This window comes from Athene cunicularia, assembly GCF_003259725.1.
Source record: "Athene cunicularia isolate RWA chromosome 4 unlocalized genomic scaffold, athCun1 chr4_part1, whole genome shotgun sequence".
Classification (NCBI taxonomy): domain Eukaryota; kingdom Metazoa; phylum Chordata; class Aves; order Strigiformes; family Strigidae; genus Athene; species Athene cunicularia.
This window is the reverse complement of record NW_020799098.1, coordinates 31,374,758-31,395,807: the sequence shown is the minus strand read 5'-3', so window position 1 is coordinate 31,395,807 and position 21,050 is coordinate 31,374,758. Positions and strand designations below refer to the sequence as shown.

Below are 21,050 nucleotides of genomic sequence, written 5' to 3'. Positions count from 1 at the left end.
AATAAATGTGTTTTCAAAACTTTAATGAATACAATGATTTTGACACAACATCAGTTAGGGTATGATATAAAATCTGGAGAATTGACAGAATCACAGAATGGTTGAGATTGGAAGGGACCTCTTGAGATCATCTAATCCAACCCCTCTGCTCAAGCTACCTGCTAGATCAAGTTGCCTAGAACCATGACCAGTCAAGTTTTTCGTATCTTTACAGATGGAGAGACTACAGCCCATCTGGGCAACCTGTTCCAGAGTTTGATCACCCTCACAGTAAGAAGCATCTTCTTGTCTTCAGACTGAATTTCCTGGTTTTCAATTTGGGCCCATTGTCTCTTGACCTGTCAGAGGGCACTTCTAAGAAAGTCTGTCTCCTATTTCATTTCCTCCTATCAGGTATCTATACGTATTGATAAGATCCCCCGAGTCTTCTCTTCTACAGGTTAAAACAGTTCCATCTCTCTCTCAGCCTGTGCTCACATGAGAGATGCTCCAGTCCCTTAATTTTTGTGGCCCCTTGCTGGACTTGCTCAAGTAAGCCTACATCTTTCCTGCACAGGTGGGCCCAGAACTGGACACAGTATGAATGTTGCATTTACTCTGCAAAATATGATCATTACCTTGAATTTAAACTTGCAATGGCTATCTACAGAGCAAATAAGGTTTCACAGGTAGCAAAATTGTTGCCAGGTAAATGAATGAATGTAATGAAGCAAGATACAACAGTGGTGTTCTCTTTAGCTAGTAAATGACAAAGACAACGGTAGATGGGAAAGCCAGAGGAAGGGTAGGATCTAAGCCAACATAATTTCAGGGAGAGAACAAGGGAGTAGCTATGACCATCAAACTCTAAGATCTGGCCATTACTTAAAGTTGGGAAAGGGTTTTTTCCTCTCATTCTCCTTAGAGGAAGGTATCTGTGATGAAATGACTGTATTTTAATAGTGGTTAACGTTGACTACAGTTTTCATTTAATGAGCAAAACTGATCAGAAGCAGGGTTTAAAGAAACCAGATAGTATATGACTTTTTCTTACAGATTATTCACTGTAACATGAGGACATATTCACAAAGAAATTAATTTAACCTGCTCTGACTCAGAAAGAATAAACGAGTAAAAGTAGGTCTCAGAGTCCTTCTGTGAGGATATGATGTCAGAACAAATCGGACTGGGTTATTTGTTTAAAGAAGTAGTAAACTGTTTTAAAAAAAAAACCCAAAACCCAAAGACTACTAGAGGACAAATCATCTTCATGCATGATTAGTAAATGCTTGTCAGTTAAAAGAAATCAAATAATTTTTAACATAATATTTTTAACTTTCATAACAAAGAGTGAAAGAGATAAGAAAATTAGTTTCTGTTACTGAAAAGATAACATCGAAAGGAAAAATATTAAGATTAGTAACCAGGCATCAGAGTAACAAAGGAGGTAACAAGGTACATATTAATGAAAAGCAATGTCAAATTACTTGTCAGTAAATAGCAATAACATTGAGTATTTATTTAAACATATAGTAAGTAAGCCAAAATACAATACCTGCCTAAAGTTCAATGATATTCACTGTCAGAGCAATTTCATTTACCAGCACACTGTGACTCAGCTTGCTTTTTTTTCTATTCATCACCACTTTGAAGGATACTCAGAAGAAGAATAATATGTGATTCTGCAACAAACTGAGCCTGACTGCTTCCATGTATGTAACTCTGTAAAATAAAAATGAAAAACAATCCTCTTAACAACAAAGAAATCTACTGAAAATGGAACAACTGGATATGTGAAAATCAAAATAAAACCTGTTCTTCAGAAAAATATACAGTAACAGCTACAGGTGAACAGCACAGTGTATGTACGTATGTTTAGGAAAAAGGAGTGTTAAAACCAGCATATTTAGGCAAAGCACATATATACAGTGAAGGTAATGTTTCATATACAAGTGCATTATGCTGGACTTCACACTGCTGCTGGTGTGGAATAAAGAACATGCATTTAGTTGCTCAGGAGATATGATTTTGAGAAGGGAGGTGATGAAGTCAAGGACACAGCTCAGCATGGTTTTGATGGAAGTTAAAACTGAACCTTGCCTTTAAAAATATCAATCTATTTTAGTCTTACTCAGATTGAGTGGTTTCTTCACACAAAGTCTATTCTATCTTTCTCCATGAAGGCACAACTGTGTCCATAAAAAAAATCCTAATTCATAAAATGTCTTGTTCATACTGGATTGTAGTAAATGCAGTCACAGATGTTAATACAAAATGCAAATCTTTTCCCCAACATAATTATTCTTAATGGGCTCATTCTGTACATTTATTATTAAGGACTGTCCTGGTTTGAGGGACTTGCAGGGTAGCACGGGAGGGGGGGTACAGTGGTGGCCCCCTGTGAGAAGCTTCTTGAAGGTCCCCCGGCTCCGAGTTGGACCCGCCTTTGCACCAAGGCTGAGCCAGTTAGTAATGGTGGCTGTGTCTCTGCAATAACTTATATAAGAAGGGGATCTGAGAGGAGCTGTGGGAGTTGTGAGGAGGAGTTGCAAGTAGAACATCTGTGCAAACACCAAGGTCAGTAGAAGACAGGAGGAGGAAGCGGGTGAGGTGTGCTGGGGCAGAGACTCTCCTGTACCCCATGGTGCGATGGCAGGGCCGCTCCCCCACCACCCATGGAGGTCTATGGTGGAGCAGATGCCGATTCATGGCCTGAGAGGGTCCCACGCTGATTCAAGTGACTACACCTGAAGAAGGCCAAGACCCTGTGAGAAGGCCCCACTGTTGTAGTTCAGCACTGGGAGGATTGCAACATGCAGGGGTGATGCACACAGTGGGAGTGATTCATGTCAGAGAGTTTGTGGAGGACTGTCTCCTGTGAGAGAGGGGGACCCTGCTGGGACAGGGGAGGAATGACAGGAGTTCCCCCCACCCCGAGGTGAAAGAAGTGGTGGGACTGACTGCATCCCCATTCTTGTAGATATCAGGAGCAAAGCTGAGCCCAGGAAGTAGGGAGGGATGGGGTAAGGTGTTTTAAAGATGTGATAATGCTTCTCATGGTCCTACTCTGTCTGTTAAGTGTTGCTGATGATAGTGTCTCTATTAAATTTATGTCTTTTTTGTCTTCACCTAACAAGTCTGTCTTTTGCTTGTCACCATAATGGATGAATCATCCCTTCCTGTACTTATCTCAGTTCCTGAATCTCTGCTTTTCTTCCCAGCACTGGGGGGAAGGGGGTAATGAGAGACAGAGCGGTGCTCAGTTGCCCTCTGAGCTCAAACCACCAAGCCTTTTGCTTTATTTTCTCCTTCTCAGTGCTGGGGGGAAGAGGAGAGTGAGCAGCTGCGTGGTGCTCAGTTGTCCTCTGAGCTCAAACCATGACAAGGACACAGAGCGTATTATTCAGAAGTTAATACTATTTATTGTTAACTAGCTATGATAGCAAAAATCTGCAAACATGCACAAAATGAGGGAGATTGTCTGTGCTTCTGCTACATCAGTTATGAACATTGAGTACAGCTTGTCATACTATTCTATGTGAAATTAAGTATCTCCATGTTCTCAAAGTATTATTTATGTGTATTTTTCTTAGGCATATATGCAATTTTCAACCCAATTAAATAGAACAAAAAATTGCTCTCTCCTATTAAGGTAAAGAAAAAGGAAACTTTTTGCACTCTCTTTATGAATTCAGGGGTTTGTTTGTTTATTTTTAACTTATATGTTTTGCTTTAATTTATCTTAATTCTGCCTGAATAGCATCCTTGTCAAGATTTAGAATAATTCTGATTTTATTTACTCTGATGCTTCAGAGTACAAAAGAATGCCTTCATCTGCACTGGTTACACTTTGGTTGATACATTGTCAAAACATGAGTTCATAAGATATGATAAAAGTTTTTACTCAGTAGATGGTTATCTCCTGTTTTCAAAATTCAATTATATTATGCTCATTCAAATAGCCAATTCAAAGCTAAACCAGGCAAGAACTTGATGCATCTAAAGATTCCATCTCTCTAAGAAGACTTAGTTTTTCTAACAAGATAAAAGTAATTGATCTCATAAGAATATCTCATTGCAGTATGATATGACAATGAGCCAATCTGCATTTCTTGATTTTTTACAGGGCTCCTTATAAATCTCGCTAAGGCTTTATAGACACACACACACACATATACATAAAATGAAGGAAGGAAATAGGAGTACTTCACATTAACAAAAATTAATAACAAAGTTAAAATGCTTAATGGATCGCATACTGTGACTCAGCTGTGACTACAGTCCTGCAAATAGCGACCCTCTGTCATTACATCTCATGCAGCTAAAGCAATATATATATATATATATATATATGTAGGTATACATACGCACTTGCAGGATTTGGATGTAAGTGTGCCTAATGTTAAACATCTACTTCTTACAATCATAGCACCAAGTTATAGTATAAATTTTACAATGATCACAATACGTACTGTATTTGTTAATACAATGAGAAATGAAATAAAAGACAAGGCTTTCATCACAAAAGTGTAACAGGCTCTAGTACAACTATTTAGTTATTAAATACCTATATGCATTTATACATAATCACTACTACTCTTTCTCTACACACATGCTAAATTGTATAAAATTGCACATTGGGAACTAAAGAAATACACTCTATGTTGAAGAGATGTTATTCTCACTGATTATTAAAACTGGTTGTCACGTGTCTCCTAAGACTATAATGCCTTCTGTATTTGTAAAATATTTAGATGAGAGGTGTCATTTTTATTGATACATTTTATACTTTGTTAAAGTAAATTATTTTTCTCTTTCTCTTTATGGTAGCAATTTAATTCACTGTAATACCACTGAAGGAACAGAATCTAAAGCATGTACATAAACATATACACATGCAGAGGCTATATAGAGAAATCATTATTTTCCTCAAAATAGTTCACTAACATTAAATTGCTTAGATTTCATCTTAAGAAGGAGGAAGAGTCTCATCCCCCAAAAAAGCAAATTTTATGCTACTGCTTCCGGTGACATAAATCTGTCCCACACTAGGGAGGAATCACATTTAGTCTTCATCACCCAGCATAGTAACTTTATTTAAAAAGCTTACTCAAGTTTGTGTGATTTCTGGTTTCACTTGGGAATATCAAAGAACTACAAATAATTTTGTTAACAAAACAGGCCAGTTTCATTACTACCTACCTGTCAAACCCATACATTAGTAATGCTTTTTAAAATGCCAGCAAATATGCTCTCAACTCTGAAAATTTCAAGCATGCTTTTTTATCAGTTATTCACACCTGAAAAACTGACTGAAAATTTCTCTCTCCATCTGAGGATAATCAGAGCTCTCAACAGGTAAACTCAATTTGCAATGCTGTACATGTAGACTAGTTACAGTGCAAAGATGAAACACAACAAAGAAAAGACTAGAAATTATAAAAACTAATTAGATCATTAATGTTTGTTTAATCATATTCTAATTTTAAAAATGAAGTCTTATCAACTTGAGAAGGCAAGTTTTTATATGTACAGCAGTGGTATGGTGATTTGATATAATACTACCAGGGTTGGTATCACAATGAGATAACAAGGATACAGTTATTGGAAAGACATTCTCAGAAATCTTTGCCTGCCTGTTTGTTAAATTCCTTATGTAATTAGTTCTAATGCATGACACAAAATATGTATACTTGTCTCAGGACTTTTTCATTTGAAGTTTTTCCAGGAGCTGTTTTAGCAACTTTCAAGGTATTAAATGCATCACCAGAACAGGGTCTTAAAATATTAAGCCCTTAAGAAGACAAAATCATGAAAACAAAGATACTCTCATTTTCACTATTAAGTGACAGATAGAGTCCTAGCTACCACCTCATAGTCAGTATAAAGAAAAAATTATGGTCTAGATACAGTTTATTTGCAAATGCTGAAACTTGGCCCAGCCAAACCCAAACAAACTAAAACCTGAAAGAAACAAAACCTGCCTAGAAGACATAAATCAGAGACTAATTTGAAAACTAAATGATGAATATGAATTTCTGGCTAAACGTCTTATAGGGATTAATACCGTAACTATATTTCTTCAAATGTGAGTTGCTAAAGGCATAGCCTTGCTTGCAAGGAAGTGGATGTTCTTTGATATAGCTCTGGAAACATTATGTGTATATTAAAAATCTAGTAGGAGACAATTGTTACCTACTGCTCTGTCCCCAGAAGGCAGACAGAAATGGATAAAGGCAAACTAAGTAGCCATGACAAACACAAAACACAGGCTTCAATTTTGTTTGAGAGGGCAAGGAGATCTCAGGTTAACTTAGAGAAAGTGTTCTAGCTGAAAGCCAGTTAGTTAAAATGTTAAATAAGGCAGACGTTTACTGTCCAGTATTGCCTTTAAAAAAACAAAGAAATTAAATATGCAACCGTTAACTTAATTCTTCTATTACAAATGTCCTTAGGTAGATTATTTTTTTTAAGTTACCTAGTAATAAATCTAACTCTGTCTGATCAATAGGCTCCTCAAATTGCTTCCCCAAGACATTGTTCTCCAAATACTCAAAACAGCAGTACCATGCATCTCCTCTATAGTTGTGGGTCAGTCAGAGCGATGGGAGTGAAGTTGTCAAGAAAGTGAAAGACTTCCAGTGATGAAGGATAACCAAAATAATTTGCATATGACAATGTTAATCACCTGAATTTATGATGGTACCTCACCCCATTTCTAATGAGGAATGGATCTTAACCACTTTAGAAAGGAATTACAGACAGTGTTTTTTCCATGATGAACTTTCAGACCTATGTCCTAAATAAGACAAAAATCAGAGTAGAAGTCTTCAGAAGATGAGTAGTTAATGTAAGGATGATGGCAAACAGCTTTTCTTTAAGGGAGAATAGTGAGAACCTTGTGGCATTTGTCCTTGTGTCTTTCCCTAGAGGCATATGATGACACTGTAAGACCAAAGTATAGATTATATTTGTATGTGAACATATTTATGCAAAGGTACCCACATACACCAGTTTTGCACACTGCAATGGCCACTGACTCATCAAATTTTCAAATTCATGGCCATCTGTGGCTCATACTTACCTAAAATAGAATATATCCAAAGCCAATATTTTTTTAAGTCATTTTGACAAACTAGCTTTTCAACAGTTCACAACCAGTTTTTTCCACACCTTTCTGAGGTTCCTCAGTAGCTTTTAATTGGGTAAATTTCTTGAAATTATATCCATATAACCAAAATAAAAGATGTTGTCACACGTGAGGTTTATTTTCATACTTCTTTCCCTCTATAAGAAGGTTACTGAATGACCTAAATGCAAGGTGCATATTATAATGAAATTTTATATGAGGCTATAAACTATTAAGGGACTGAGAGATAAGATTTCTTGTTTTACTATCGTTTCTGCTTTTGACACTGAATCAATTTAAGATTTGGAAGCTCTGTGAAGTCTACCAAGCTGCAAATGCTCTAGGCAAATGCTTTAAATAAATTCATGAATAAACTCAGTATTTCTCTTTCATTTTAGAATCATTAAGAGGGAGGATCATGTAAGATGTAAAGCTAAAGTCTGTCAGAAGAGATGGAACCACAGTCTGAGCAGAAGAGGTGTACAGACACACAATACCTGTAGCCACACAACGAATGCAGCAGCAAATGCCATGTTGGTATGACTAATAGGGGAATCAAAGCATGAGTGACTGACACTTTCAGCCAGGTCCTTTTCCAACTTTAACATTCTCCTATCTTAGGTCTGGTTCCACAAAAGCAATTTGAATTGCTAACTGGGATAATCCTGTCCCCAAATCAGACCATTTTCTTTGGCAGTGACAAACAATTGTTCAGTGCATGCATATTTCTACAAAGCTTTGTTAAATATTTATCTGTTATTTGTAAACTCATTAAATATTTAGTGTTATTGAATGGCAGATGGTACATATATATAATCCCTCACTAGGATAGTCAAGGATAATAACAATGTAATATATTTTTAAATTTCCCTAAATACAGCATATGCTTGTGATTTCAAGACTGATAGTTGTCATGGTTCAGTGAAATACTTAAGTGTAATCTGTACTCTTTCCTTCCTTTCTGTTAATACAGTGTGAATAAAACAGAAATAAAGTAACTGGAAATAAGGCCTCTGTGAGTTATATGTTAACTCTTAAGGCAATACAATTAAATTGTGGAGTACCCAAGATCAAAATTGAAACATGTTTTCAGGTGGTCCAGTACTCTAAAATAAACATCATAATGTTTATTTTTTATGAGTATGTGAATGACAGATGCTGGGATGGAATGACCAGACTAAACAGAGTTGGGTTTAGTAACAGCCTGCCAAACAAAGCTACTCCATGAAATATTATCATTTTGTATAACTAAGAAACAACTCGTCCTGAGTATACAAGACGTGACAAACATCTAATACAGTGTATTGGAAAAAAAATCAAAAGCAGACACTTTTGATAATAATCATTCTTTCTAACGATAAACTGAATTTGGTTTGCATACTGAAGAAACCTCTAGATGGAGACTACACCCTGGAGGAGAAAGGGGCCCAAATTCAAGCTAATATATGTGGAAAGAAGTGAAGCAACACACTAGATAACAGTTACGAACTTTGTACCAATATTACATTAACATTCAGGGTAAAATTAATCAGAGAGAGGAACATTACAGAAGGCCATGGATTACTTAATTATGATCAAGCCTTCAGAATGGTCTATTTCAATTACAGTCCATCAATTTTGCCAAGAACATATATTAGCTATAAGAATTTGTTCTTTTCTCAATTTAGAGGGGAAAAAAAAAAGAACCTCACAACATTCTTTATCACATCAGAGTTTTCTATGTTTTCAAATTAATGTCCAGGAGGATGATGACTTTCATCAGTATTTATGTGTTTAAAAACCAAAAGTTCTAAAACATTCTCTCACAATACTATTTATACACTTTACCATTTTAAGTGTGAATTCAGAAAAAAGTTAAACATGTTACAGAGAAAAAAACAGTTCATTCAGTAAAACACCAGACACCAAGTTATGTTAATTTAATATGTTATTGTGTTTCATGATCATATGCATATTTCTCCAGACAAGTTTCTTTCCATGTTAACTATGTAGCATTTCTCAAGCAGCACCCTGCACAGCAAGAATTAGATCTTATGCAGGTCAAAAAATCTAGCTTTCAGATTATTGACTCCTTTACACCTGTTTAAATATTGTTTTCTAAAGAACAACATAGTTTCACATAACTTCACTTGAAGCAATGCTCTCCAAATATGTTTACTTGGTTACTATGTAGTAGTATCTGTCCAGTCCATACAGGCAGATCAAAGTTTTAATTTGCTTAAGAACCCAACAGGGGACTTCACACGAAGTTATTAGCCTAGCCGATCTGTGAAAATCTGAATATAGAAACCTAATGCAATTCCCTGTTTTCTTTCCAACATAGAAGGTACTGTTATCTGCTGTGGATAGTACATGTACAGTAGCTTATTCTCCCTGTAGCAGCCAGCCCTCAAAAGCCCTTATTATGACCACTGATGTGAAAAACATGAGATGATGCTGGTTTGGGCCTAAGCTGTTCACATCTGTCAGAATGGCTGCTGATTTAGAACAGTTGTTCATGCATGGATGTGATTTGCCAAAATAATTTTAAACCTTTTTTTTTTTTTTTTTTTAGACAGGAGATGTAATGTGGGTATGAGTTTATTTAAAGATCTGAACAACGAAACTGAGTGTATATTTATATCTACTTCACATATAATTAGATATGATAATATATGAAGTAACATCTCAAAAAACAAAGAAATATAAAAAAGTCTTGACTCCAGTTCATCTACTAAACAGCTCAGAAACCTCTGACTATTCTAATCACATGTTCATTTCCAACAGTTAGGATAATGTTCAGTGTTTAATAGGACAATTTCTTTTATTGTAGATATTCTGTTATTGTAGATACTCAGTTATAGAAAGGCATATCTGCAAATGATGCTTAACTGCTTCAGAATTTAACATAGTATTAAACATAAAATGAACTTAAACTCACTTACTGCTAACAGAAATTCTGAATTAATGAATTTGTGTTTCTGGCAAAATGAAGACCATATATGACTATAGTAAGAAATGTGCAGCCAGCTATTTGAGCCGGTAGCTTTTCAAGGATCTTAATTTTATTTAACAGTAAACAGGAACATTTTAGTTTATCACTAACCTACTTGAATTAAACTCTTCTTTTCCATAGTTATTAGCTCTGTGAACATCTACAACTCAAATATAAGCCAGCTGAATGCCAGTCTGGTGAAAATTTAATTTATTATATTTCTAGCAAGCACTTGCTCTAAGCAATGTCTCTACATGAAATCCAATCCAGCTCAGTTAAAGGCCAAGACCAGGACAACAGCTAAGGTGCACACACCAGCACACACAAAATGGTGAGGAATATACAGAATTACTAGAGGTGGTGACTATGCACTTTTAGTGATTTTGTTCATCTTACACTCAAATGATTCACTGTAAAAAGAAGTAGGATAATCTAGAAAATCAACATTGGACCCCACAAATAAAACTCCATGTATTTACACCTGTCTCAGCATCCATGGTGCAACACGTAGTGCAGGTGTTCAGACTCCCACTTAGTAAACATGATCATAAGAAATATCAGCCACTTTTGATGGGAGAGTTTAATATATGAATAAATTTTACCCTATTTAAGAAATATATAATGTTGAATTTAAAAAAAAATAAAATTATATAACACAAATACACATAACCATCTCGTACAAACTCCTTGATTCACTCATTTATTAATTCCATGAGCTCACTGCTGCGTTCACTGTTGCCCCAAACCAAAGCAGAGTCTAGAGACATCAGCCAGTTTTCACAGGACTGGCTGGCTGAAACAGGCTGTACTGGCTGCCTTCCACAAAGTCCATCTGGCATCAAGCACAGAGTATGATCTGGATTTCTAACCCCAGAGCAGAAGTGGAGAAATGCTGCCTACTTTTGCAGGGTAGCTGACTGGAAAGGGTAGTTGGTATAATTAAAAATAGTATACAAATCCTAGTGTATGCTGCTGCTTTGGTTGTCCCTAGGCAGCTTTTAGAGCATACTGCATTATTTAGGGTGTCTACAAGTGCTATCAAAGGAAGTAGCTAGTAGAGGTGTTCTCAAAAATCCAGTAACTGTGAACACTCTGCTCAGCTATACAGAGGCTTTGATACAACCGTCTGAATAAGAATTTATTCTGATGGACTCCTCACACATTTATTAAATGCCAAATAGTAAGAAGACAGAAGATACAGCAATCCTTTGATGAATTATGACCTTGTAGGTTTCAGGGAAAAAAAAAAAAAAAAAAAAAAAAAAAAAAAGAGAACATAACCACTCATTAGGAATAAAACATTGCTAGCCTTATAGCACTTAATTCATAAATTACCTAATAAGATTCACATGCAACAAATGTCTTCCTCCTGAATGGGCATTATGACACACAGTACCTATGTGGGAGAGACTAACAGAGATGTAGGTAAGATTTCCAGGATCTCTGAAACAGCATTCTGGTAGTTTTGTGGTTTGTGCAACATCTTAACCTAGATGCCTAAGGAAAATAAAGTTTTGCAACTGTGACATGTTGATTAACATGACAACTTTTTAACAAGTTTAGGAGAGAGGGCAAAAAATCTCAGAGAAAACTGACATTCTCACAAATTTTATCACTGCAGAAAAAACAAACCAGTGATTCTAATGCAAGAAAAGTCACAATTGAAGTTCAACTGTTAGTGGTTGTTTTAGAGTATGAACTGCTTGCTTAAGACATGGAAGCCAAACTACGATACTTCTAATTAGGAAACAAAAGAGATTGAGATGCTTTTCATGAATGGCATTCCCCTAAAAACACTTAACACATTGCTAATAAGAACTATTTTCTGAATTCCAAGATATCCCTGTACTTTGTGTACTTATTCTGACACTAAGCACAATATGGGATATAAATTTCATTGGTCATTTGTCCACCATTTCTTTCTTTTTTTTTAATAATATTCAAAGGTAAAATATTCACCTAGATGCTGCTATATACCTATAATTACTATAGGTATATATACTATAGTATAGGCAGCACTGATGACACAAGTCCAATAGATAACATCATAGTTAAATTACTTTACTTTCTCCCCTTGGCACATTCTGAAGTGGGAACTCTTCTTCCCCACTCCGCCTTCTGAATCCTTTTGTTCAACAAAATGTGGAAGTGTGATGAAAAGACTGGTCATGGCGTAACAGAGGAAAGACAGCTACTATATAATAGGCTCAAAGAAAGATTTTGTGATAGATTGTAGAGATGGAAGAGATGAAATAGCCATCCAGCTGAGCTCATTTTGTTGCTGGTATTTAAATTATGATTTATAATCTAAGGCTAGTGGAGTGTCATATGATTGTAGCTATCCAAAAAATATCTATATGTTTAAGTTTCCTTTTTTTTTTTTTTTTTTTTTTTTTTTTTTGTCTGCAGTAGCATTTTATTTGTGAACTCAGATGGTTTTAATTTCTTAGTCAGGATCTATGGTATTTTTTCTTTTGAAATTTCAAAGTGTTCTTTCAATTGGTTTCCAAGATGTGAGGCAAAAAATGTTGTTTGACCTGAATGCCAAAGTACTGGAAGCAAAAGTGAGCAGAAGTGAGGCTTTACTATGACACTAACTCCAAAATAGACTTTACTAAATTCAAACTGTTGTGAAAAAGACAAGACAGTTTACTTTGTAGCAAAAGCAAGGCGGGGCGTAAATCCCAAATTACCCCAAGGCTACAATCCAATTAACAACAGGGGAATGTGAGAATTGTTTGATGCAGATACCTATCCCAAGTAAATTGGATACTGCCCCGAAATCAGCCACCCAGAGTTCAGAGATACATATTAAGTTAGCTAAACTTCAAGTATCCCAGATGACCACTAACTGCAAGTTCCATAGTAGATAAATAATTTTTTTCTGATTTGGAATAGCAGAGAAACTAGTCGAATATAGGGGAAATATTTGTGTACTTGGAATGTTGGTTTTAATATGCTAAATAGCTAGGAAGGTGAGACATATAAGGCAGGCATGACCAGGCATGCAAAATTGAGCATAAAAAATTAGTCTATACGATTGATTAGTTAGATACATGCCAGAGAGAAGAACCAAGCTAGTTATTCTTGCCAAAGTAATTTTTAGTATCATCTGAAGCACAACCTGTACATCAATTTATAAAGCTTAACACTTTAGAAAGCGGTATCTGAGTGAACACAGTATAAACTAACAGATTCATTAATTGAAAAGTTTATTTCCTGTGTACAGCTGTGGGTCTCTGATCCCCTTTCAAATTATACTTTTTAGTAAACACTGGATTATTCTTGAGGGGAAGATTGACAGCTAATTGACGAAACATGAACACAAGGGAATGGAGTTACAGCTGCTATTAAGGGACAACAGTCATTTGTAGGAAAGTATTAATTTTCAGCTATTTGTATTTCAGGATTATTTTTTTATAGTAACAAAAAGAAAATTATACTTGTGTGAAAAATGTAACTGTTTCAAGTACTCTGAAGTTTTATAACCAATTTTTTACAACATGTCATATAGCACATACAGTCACATATACACATGCATGTCCTGGATTTTACATCCTCTGGGATTTTGTCATTATGTGACAGTGAACCAGAATAAAACCTTAAAAATGAATATTCTTTATTGAAAACAATTTTATGTACCAAACTATACAAGTACATAAAGTATCAACATTTAAGTCATTAAAAAGTAGGAAGTATATTTTCACTAAAACAAGAATTTTATTATTTTGTTCAGATTTAGGTGTATCTTATAATCTGTTTTAAGATATCATTTCAACGATCTAAAGCTCTAAATACTGACATTTTAAGTTCATTACACACTATTGCTCTACAGCATTACATATTAACATTACTCTTGGGATAAAAAGAACATCTCATCAAATTTTTAAGAAAACATAATTCAGTATGGCACTCATTACTTGAGGGATATTTATTTACACTCCTTTAATTCTTTTTCCAATGCCTTCCTTTTTACATTTAATTTCTCTTCTCATTCCTCTACAAGCTAATTTAGTAATTTCCGTTATGATGGGAAACTCAAATCTACACCCAAATTTTCTCGATGGAAAAGAGATACATGTTGGTTATCTTCTTCCCAGTACAATCTCTCTCATTCGGTCTTTGTTTCTGCTAATTAACACTTAAGATTACAAAGAAGCAGTCCTTTGGAGAAGGGGACTAAAGAAGAGGGAAGACCTAACATGAATGAACAAAAAATTCAAAATAGAACTGAATGGATAGAAAAAAGGGCCAAAACCAACTCAAAACAAAGTTTTACTGTACTGCTTTTAATCTTCATATCAATATTCTAGAATAAGCCTATATTTTTCAGAATTGCACTACAAAGTTACTAAAAAAAAATTGTTCTGTGTTGCCCAGAGCAATTTTTTGCACGGTATACTAAGTCTAGTAATCATTCTGGAAGAAGTATTGCTGACATGACATAGAAACAGAGCAAAATGACGCCTTTACCAGGACACCTTAAGAACAAAGTAATCACTTCATGTTTAGAATATAAAATTTGAAAGTAGTCACACTTGACAAACAGGAATTTATTTCACAGTAACAAATTCTTTGAATCCATGATTTATGAAAGCAGCTATGGGAGTCACTTATTTAAATTCACTGTTTAACGCACTGGCAGATGCTTTCTAATTATTAGAATATGAGTGAGAACATTTTTTTTAATGGATGTGCTCTGCCATTAAACATCTCATACTTCAACAGCTATCAAATTTGTGATTATGTATTTTGTAAAGTTCTGTTTAGGATGGCAGGTATTGACTCAATATACCGTAAAAGCCAGTAGCTAGAAATTTTAGGTCTGAGGTTTTGGGTCATAACATATTTGCTGTGCTATCCTTAGAAAGTATTCCACCTGCAATGAAAACAAATCAAATGCTGCTGTCAGCAAGACAAGATGCATTTCAATTTCCTTCCATCAGCTGTCTCTGAAAGAAACACCCATATAGTCAAGAACTGAAAAGTTCCAGGACTGCAAAAAACAGTACAGAATGATCATTACATTCAAGCTTATACTGAAATATTTAAAATGCTAGCTTTACTAAAGAAGTCATAAAAATTAAAACCTAGAAGAGGAAAAAAGCAACAGAACATTGAATGCCCATGTATTTGGGACAAAACTTGGGAATTATTTGAGGACAAATGAAAAATTCTCTTAAGATATAATAAGTGCTTGTTCATATGAGACTTTCACACTTGCACTACAGTATGCAAGGAATTTAAAATAATATTACAAGTACTGAATTGTGAAACTGCAGCAAGTTTTCAGCTCAGAAAGGAGAGAATCTTAGTCATATTTTACAAATATCAGAAATCAGAGTTGTTCAAAGCCCAATTATTATTCCTAAATTAATAAAATAACAAAGTTGTACTTTTATGACATATTTAGTGTTTTGAAATTAAAACAACAAACAGGCCACTGTGGACAGAGAAGCTTTTAGGTCAAAGGCAAATACCATATAATGAATTTCATTAACAAAGTTAACTAAAATACAAGGTGGATATCTGAAAGAGCAGATACAATACCTCATGATAAATTATTCTACCTTTTTGCGGTGAGGAACAGTAAATCACAGCTTTGCAGAAATGAAAGCAGTTTGCAAGTAAGTACTATTAATTTGGGCAAAGTTATTGAAAAGCAAAACCCTTAGATGGTTCACTTTTTAGAACAGTGTATTAACTTATGCAGAAAAAGGCAAAACACTGATGTCAACAACACATTTTATGTGATAGCATTCATATGTTCAATGTGAAAGCACTATGATGCCTGAGAGAGGTAGATGAGAACATAAAAAGAAGGTCACTGTGAACAGGCAAAAAGACAGGATAAGGAAAAATCCAGAAGCTAAATAGCTTTTTAGAAAGTCATGAGAGCAAATACACCATGAAGGAGATGGTAACAAATGAGTAAATCCAATGTGATGTTTAGGATTTTGAGGGCTCTTAGGGGTTAAACTTCAAATTACTACTTGGGCGTAAAAAAGCTCAAACAAACAAACAAATTACCCAAAAAACCCAGACAGAGAGACTTGGATTAGCATGGAAATAACTGAAAGAATTATATAAAGAAGAATCACAGTACATGATACTAATTAAGCAGATGAAAGAATATCACAGTGAGATACAAACATATACAAAATATAAAACAGAGCACACACAAAACTGTTCTCCCAATTCAAACAAGAACAGAAAAGTTTCAGGTATGAAAAATGTTTCTATGGATGTCCGCAGGCTGAATGGCAGTGAAAAGATGCTTTCAGTCTATGTAGCCTAGATATCTGGAGAAAACTGTCATGCCTACCAAGACAAGCCATAAGTGAACAGAATTTACAAATGACAGAATATTATTTTGGTGCTTTGTATTTAGCACTTTAAGTTGAAGGTGGTTCTGAAAGGAAGTTATGAAACAGTAAAACTAGAGATATAATTGAACGGGAAGAATAAAAAATCCCAAGTAGGCCAAAGATATTGTAGCAAGCCTCAGGACCATTAAAAAAAAAAAAAAAAACAACAAAAAACCCAAACCCAAAACATTATACAAGAATTAAAAAACTTCTTGTACCTCACTTGGGGCATTTTACTTTGTGACACTTAGCAATGGTCAACATGGGATTTCTATATACTATACTGAACCATGGCATTACACTGAATAGCCTGTTGCAAAGTTGCCAATAACAGTTGCAGATATAAAAACATCAGGGATTGTCTTTCTAGGAAGGTGCAAACCAAACTTAGTACTATTATCTTACCTGTAAAATGCTGTAACACACATGGAAAAGGAAAATTTGGGAGGCTTTAATAGACAACAATTTTCTCAGCAATTGCAAGTATGCATATAGTGTATGGGCTACTTCATTGTATGAGGAACTGCAAGAATAGGTCAATAGTTTCCATGTACAAGAAAGAAAACTTTTACATCTTAAGACAAAAATGACCACCAAGGCAGAAAAAAAACTAAAACAGCTGAAGATTCACAATGAAGGGAAAAACTGAACCAGTTAAGGACTGTATGTTGTCTAGTAAATGAACATAAAAGAATTGTTTAAAAAACCCACAACAAAACACACAAGAACAGCCTGTCAAACTGATCAAAGATCTGGCAGCAATGTCAGAGAGATCTGTGTTCAAGCAGATTTTAAAAAATGTTCTAGTTATGAACCGTGTCAGTTTTTAAGTGGCTTAAGTAGTTACAAATTTAGTAATCAGATACTTAAATGCATCACAGTACCAGATGATCGAATGCTTTGAGAACATGCAGAAACTTCATTAACTTCAAGGTCATTAAATATTATTTTCCTCTTTTCTTGGCATATGGAAATATCCAAACTTAGAAACTACTAAAAAACCTACATTACAGTTGAACTGCTATAGTTTAATTTTTCTGTTAAATGTATTTTTTTCCCAAATATTTGTTCCAAGACAAAAATTGTTCTCTATAGTGGTGTCCATAGCAGCTAACTGAAAATGAATAACAAATAAAAATACCTAGCAGAGGAACACCTATTGCATATATCATGAACATAAAACATGGTGCTCTAGCAAAGTGGCAGAAAAAAACATGGATGTCTGGACTTACAAAGTTAGCATAAAGTAAGGAGACAAACCACAGCCTTCACATATGATGCAAAGAATTGTTTGCTTACTTATTGAGTTCCTTACGATTAGTCCCATTGTACAGAAACTTGGACACTGTACATAAATACGTAACATTTAAAAAATATTTTTTGTGGATACTTTTGTCACAACAGAATTTCAAGACAGTGTGTGAAATCCAATTAAAATTTCAGACTTTTACAACATATACAGTGATTTCTTAACACCCTGAAAGTACTAGCAGACCACTGAAAGTAAGCAAAACCTCCAAGTTCGCATTTAAGATGGGTACTGTAGTGAAAAATATTCACTAGCTGAGCCTGAATCAGGGCCTGACAGGCAGAACACTGCCTCATCCTGCTGTATTTCTCTGAATTTAATTAACTCACTAATTTACTGCTGACAGAGACAAGCGAGTTCTAGCGTGGTCTTTCTTGTTTTCTCTAAATGAATTACAACAAAAATCCAATCAACAATTCCAAGACATCCCAGTGGTTTTGTCAGTTTTCAAAACTCTTCTATACAGGGAGGTTTGCCTTTAATTTAACCATGTAATCTGAAGACTATTTCCCCACACATCCCACCACTTCAGTATAAAGGGTTGTTCCCAGTGTTGGAGGAGCAGTTGTTGGCTTTGTAATGAATTTTGTCCACTTTCACACATATGGACTTTCAAGATTCCTTTCAGTACTTACAGACTAATCATGCAATTCTTTTAACACAACAGGTTTCTCAAAGTATCCTTTATTGAAAGGGAAAAAAAAAAAAAAAAGTTATCACCACACACCTATCTCTTTAGTTTATACAGTGTGAAGCTCTAATTACAAAACTTACAGTGACTTTGACCTAAGCAGATTTCCAGTCTTCTTAGAAGAGCACAGAGGTTTCGTTTCTTCCCTGTATCTAAAATAATTTGGGTGAAATGCTGATTCAAAAGAAGTCAATAAGCATTTTGCTATTGATTTCAACAGAGCCAATATTTCATTCTGATGGTTTATTGGTGATAGAATTCAGAAGATCAATATTTAGAGAGATATATAGTATACAATAAGCTTATAATTGCATAGAACAAACTATAAAGGAAAACCATTTACTCTATATTAAAGAATTTCAATCTAAAATATTTATTTCTACATAACATTTAGCTAAACAGTCTGCCACAAGAAAAAACCCCAAGATTTTAATATAAAAGAAAGGGTTCTGCAAATAACTTCAGGCAAGAGACTCAGCAGGTAAACTGTCATCCACATGTTTTTGAAAGTTAGAAATGCCTCTCTCCCAAGTTCCTTCTAAACTGACCTGGAGAGTGAATTATTTAGTAAACCAAAACATGGCTAAAATTAAGCACCTGAAGGAGAAAACACATCTAGGGGACACCTCGTAACATCCTCACAGTAATGCTCCACATACAGCTTAGTATCTCCTATTTAGCTTTTGAAGTTGCTCTGGGGAGAGCTCTTTTCTCTACCCCTTATCAGAATATTTTTTTTTTTTTTTTTTCATCTTGAGGTGATTACTCCTTGCTTACCTCAAAAAGCAACCAACAGATGAAGCACTGACTTTTACTGCAATATCTATTTCAAGAAGGAACTGTGATGGCTAGAAGCTACTGTATGTAATGTATGTAATGTACTCGCTCTTCTCAAAGATTATGAAGGGAAGAGGATTTGATCACACATCAAGATGACAACAATCGCAGCCCTCTAAGTACTAACTCTACTACTCTCAACTTCTCCTAGTGGGAGCTAAGTTCCTCCCAACTCAATCTAAGCATATTTTACATGTCTTAAAAAACTCCTTCAAGTAATAGGGAACACAGCATCTGCCTTGATAAAGTACTCCAAAATGTAAGTTATTTTCAACACTAGGAAGTATATTTTTATCTCTTTGCCTACGCAGTTTAAAAGCCCCCTACTAGTGAACATCTTTTCTGTTTTTAAGTATCTGTCTCCAGTGATCCATATTCTCTCAAAAGCTAATCTGAACAGCTGGCACACATTGTGACTGCATGCATTAGCAGGACTCTGTATTGCTCCCTACTAGCCCACATCTCATTTTCCCTTCCTCTTTAAATCTGGCTAACTTCAGAGGATGTGAATTAGTATATGCACCGTGTGAATGATGAGGGTATTCCAGTGTGACACAAAAACAGCGCTAGCATGACTGCACAGAAGACTCTTCAATCCTGCAATGTAACAATAAAAATCCACGAGTTTCTTTTTAATCACCAAATACTGAAAATCTTTATTCTTGTGGCAATACTTCCAGTATTTTCACATCTCCTGAAATACACACACTTGAATAATTTACAGTAAAATTTTATTCTATTATTTTATTAAATGCTGTGGACAAAGGAAGAATAACTTTGTGCTTGATAGTCTTCTTTTCACACACTCAAAGACAGACACTATTAATGACACTACAATTTAATGTTTATGTTGAGGTTATTATCTAGACTGATCCCTTTATATCTCTCCCTGAGACACTGCCTCCCAAGACATACTCCTAGTTTTTAGGCAGCCTACCTTGAAACTAACATCTTGAAGGCATTTTAATAGCTATAAATTTATACAGTAGCTTTCTGAAAGCTGTAAACTTTTAATATGTGTGATAACCTGCAGCAAAGAGTTCCACAGCTAACATGTAGAAACTTTCTATTTAAAAATGTCACCTTCAAATTTCATTTGAGTTGAAAATTATTCCCTTCACACTTCTCTCCATGTCAGTTATTATTTAATGAACCTCACACAAATCAGCCTGTTATCATTCCTTCTACAGAAGCATAGCCATACTTTTGCTCACCCTTGTCATCTCCTGTGCTTTTTCCAGACTGTATTCAAGTGTACATGAAACAGAGAACTGATAACATTGAAAGTGCTTTTCTCTCCTAGTAATTCTAAACATTGTTTGCTCTTTTGTCCACTGAGTATTTGGAGGTTATTTTGATTATGCTATTCTAAACAAAACACCTTACTCCTGAATAAATAGTCTGCTGAGAGCCAATCATTTTACAGGCATTTTACTTTTATAAGGAAAATATATGATCAGCTTTTTCATTCACATCACTTTACAGTTATTTCCAACAGAGCAGTAAAATGGCAGGTAACACTCTTGTGCAGTTCTTCACAGAACTCCACCTATATTTTGCAGGTGGCCCTTCTCTTTAGCCTTCCAAATAACTTAAGACTAAGAGCAAACTGTCAAGCTCTTGGAATGAGATGAACAGTAAATAGTAAAGGATGTTACATAAACTCCTGTGAAACAGCATTGATTTCCTTTCACCTTGAAAAGTGATAATTTACGCCTATCAGTTCCTTATTCATTCATGAGAATAACTAACTAGACCTCATT

General features: G+C 35.0%; 1 protein-coding gene across 1 annotated transcript in view; it reads right to left on the bottom strand.

Annotated features, from left to right (window-relative positions):
* TUSC3 (tumor suppressor candidate 3) overlaps positions 1-21,050 on the bottom strand; it is an 89,835-nt gene that overhangs the window by 23,933 nt on the left and 44,852 nt on the right. The window contains exon 7 of the mRNA XM_026846984.1: positions 1,638-1,701. Within this exon, the coding sequence (XP_026702785.1) occupies positions 1,638-1,701 (64 nt within the window). The remainder of the gene's footprint in view (positions 1-1,637; positions 1,702-21,050) is intronic.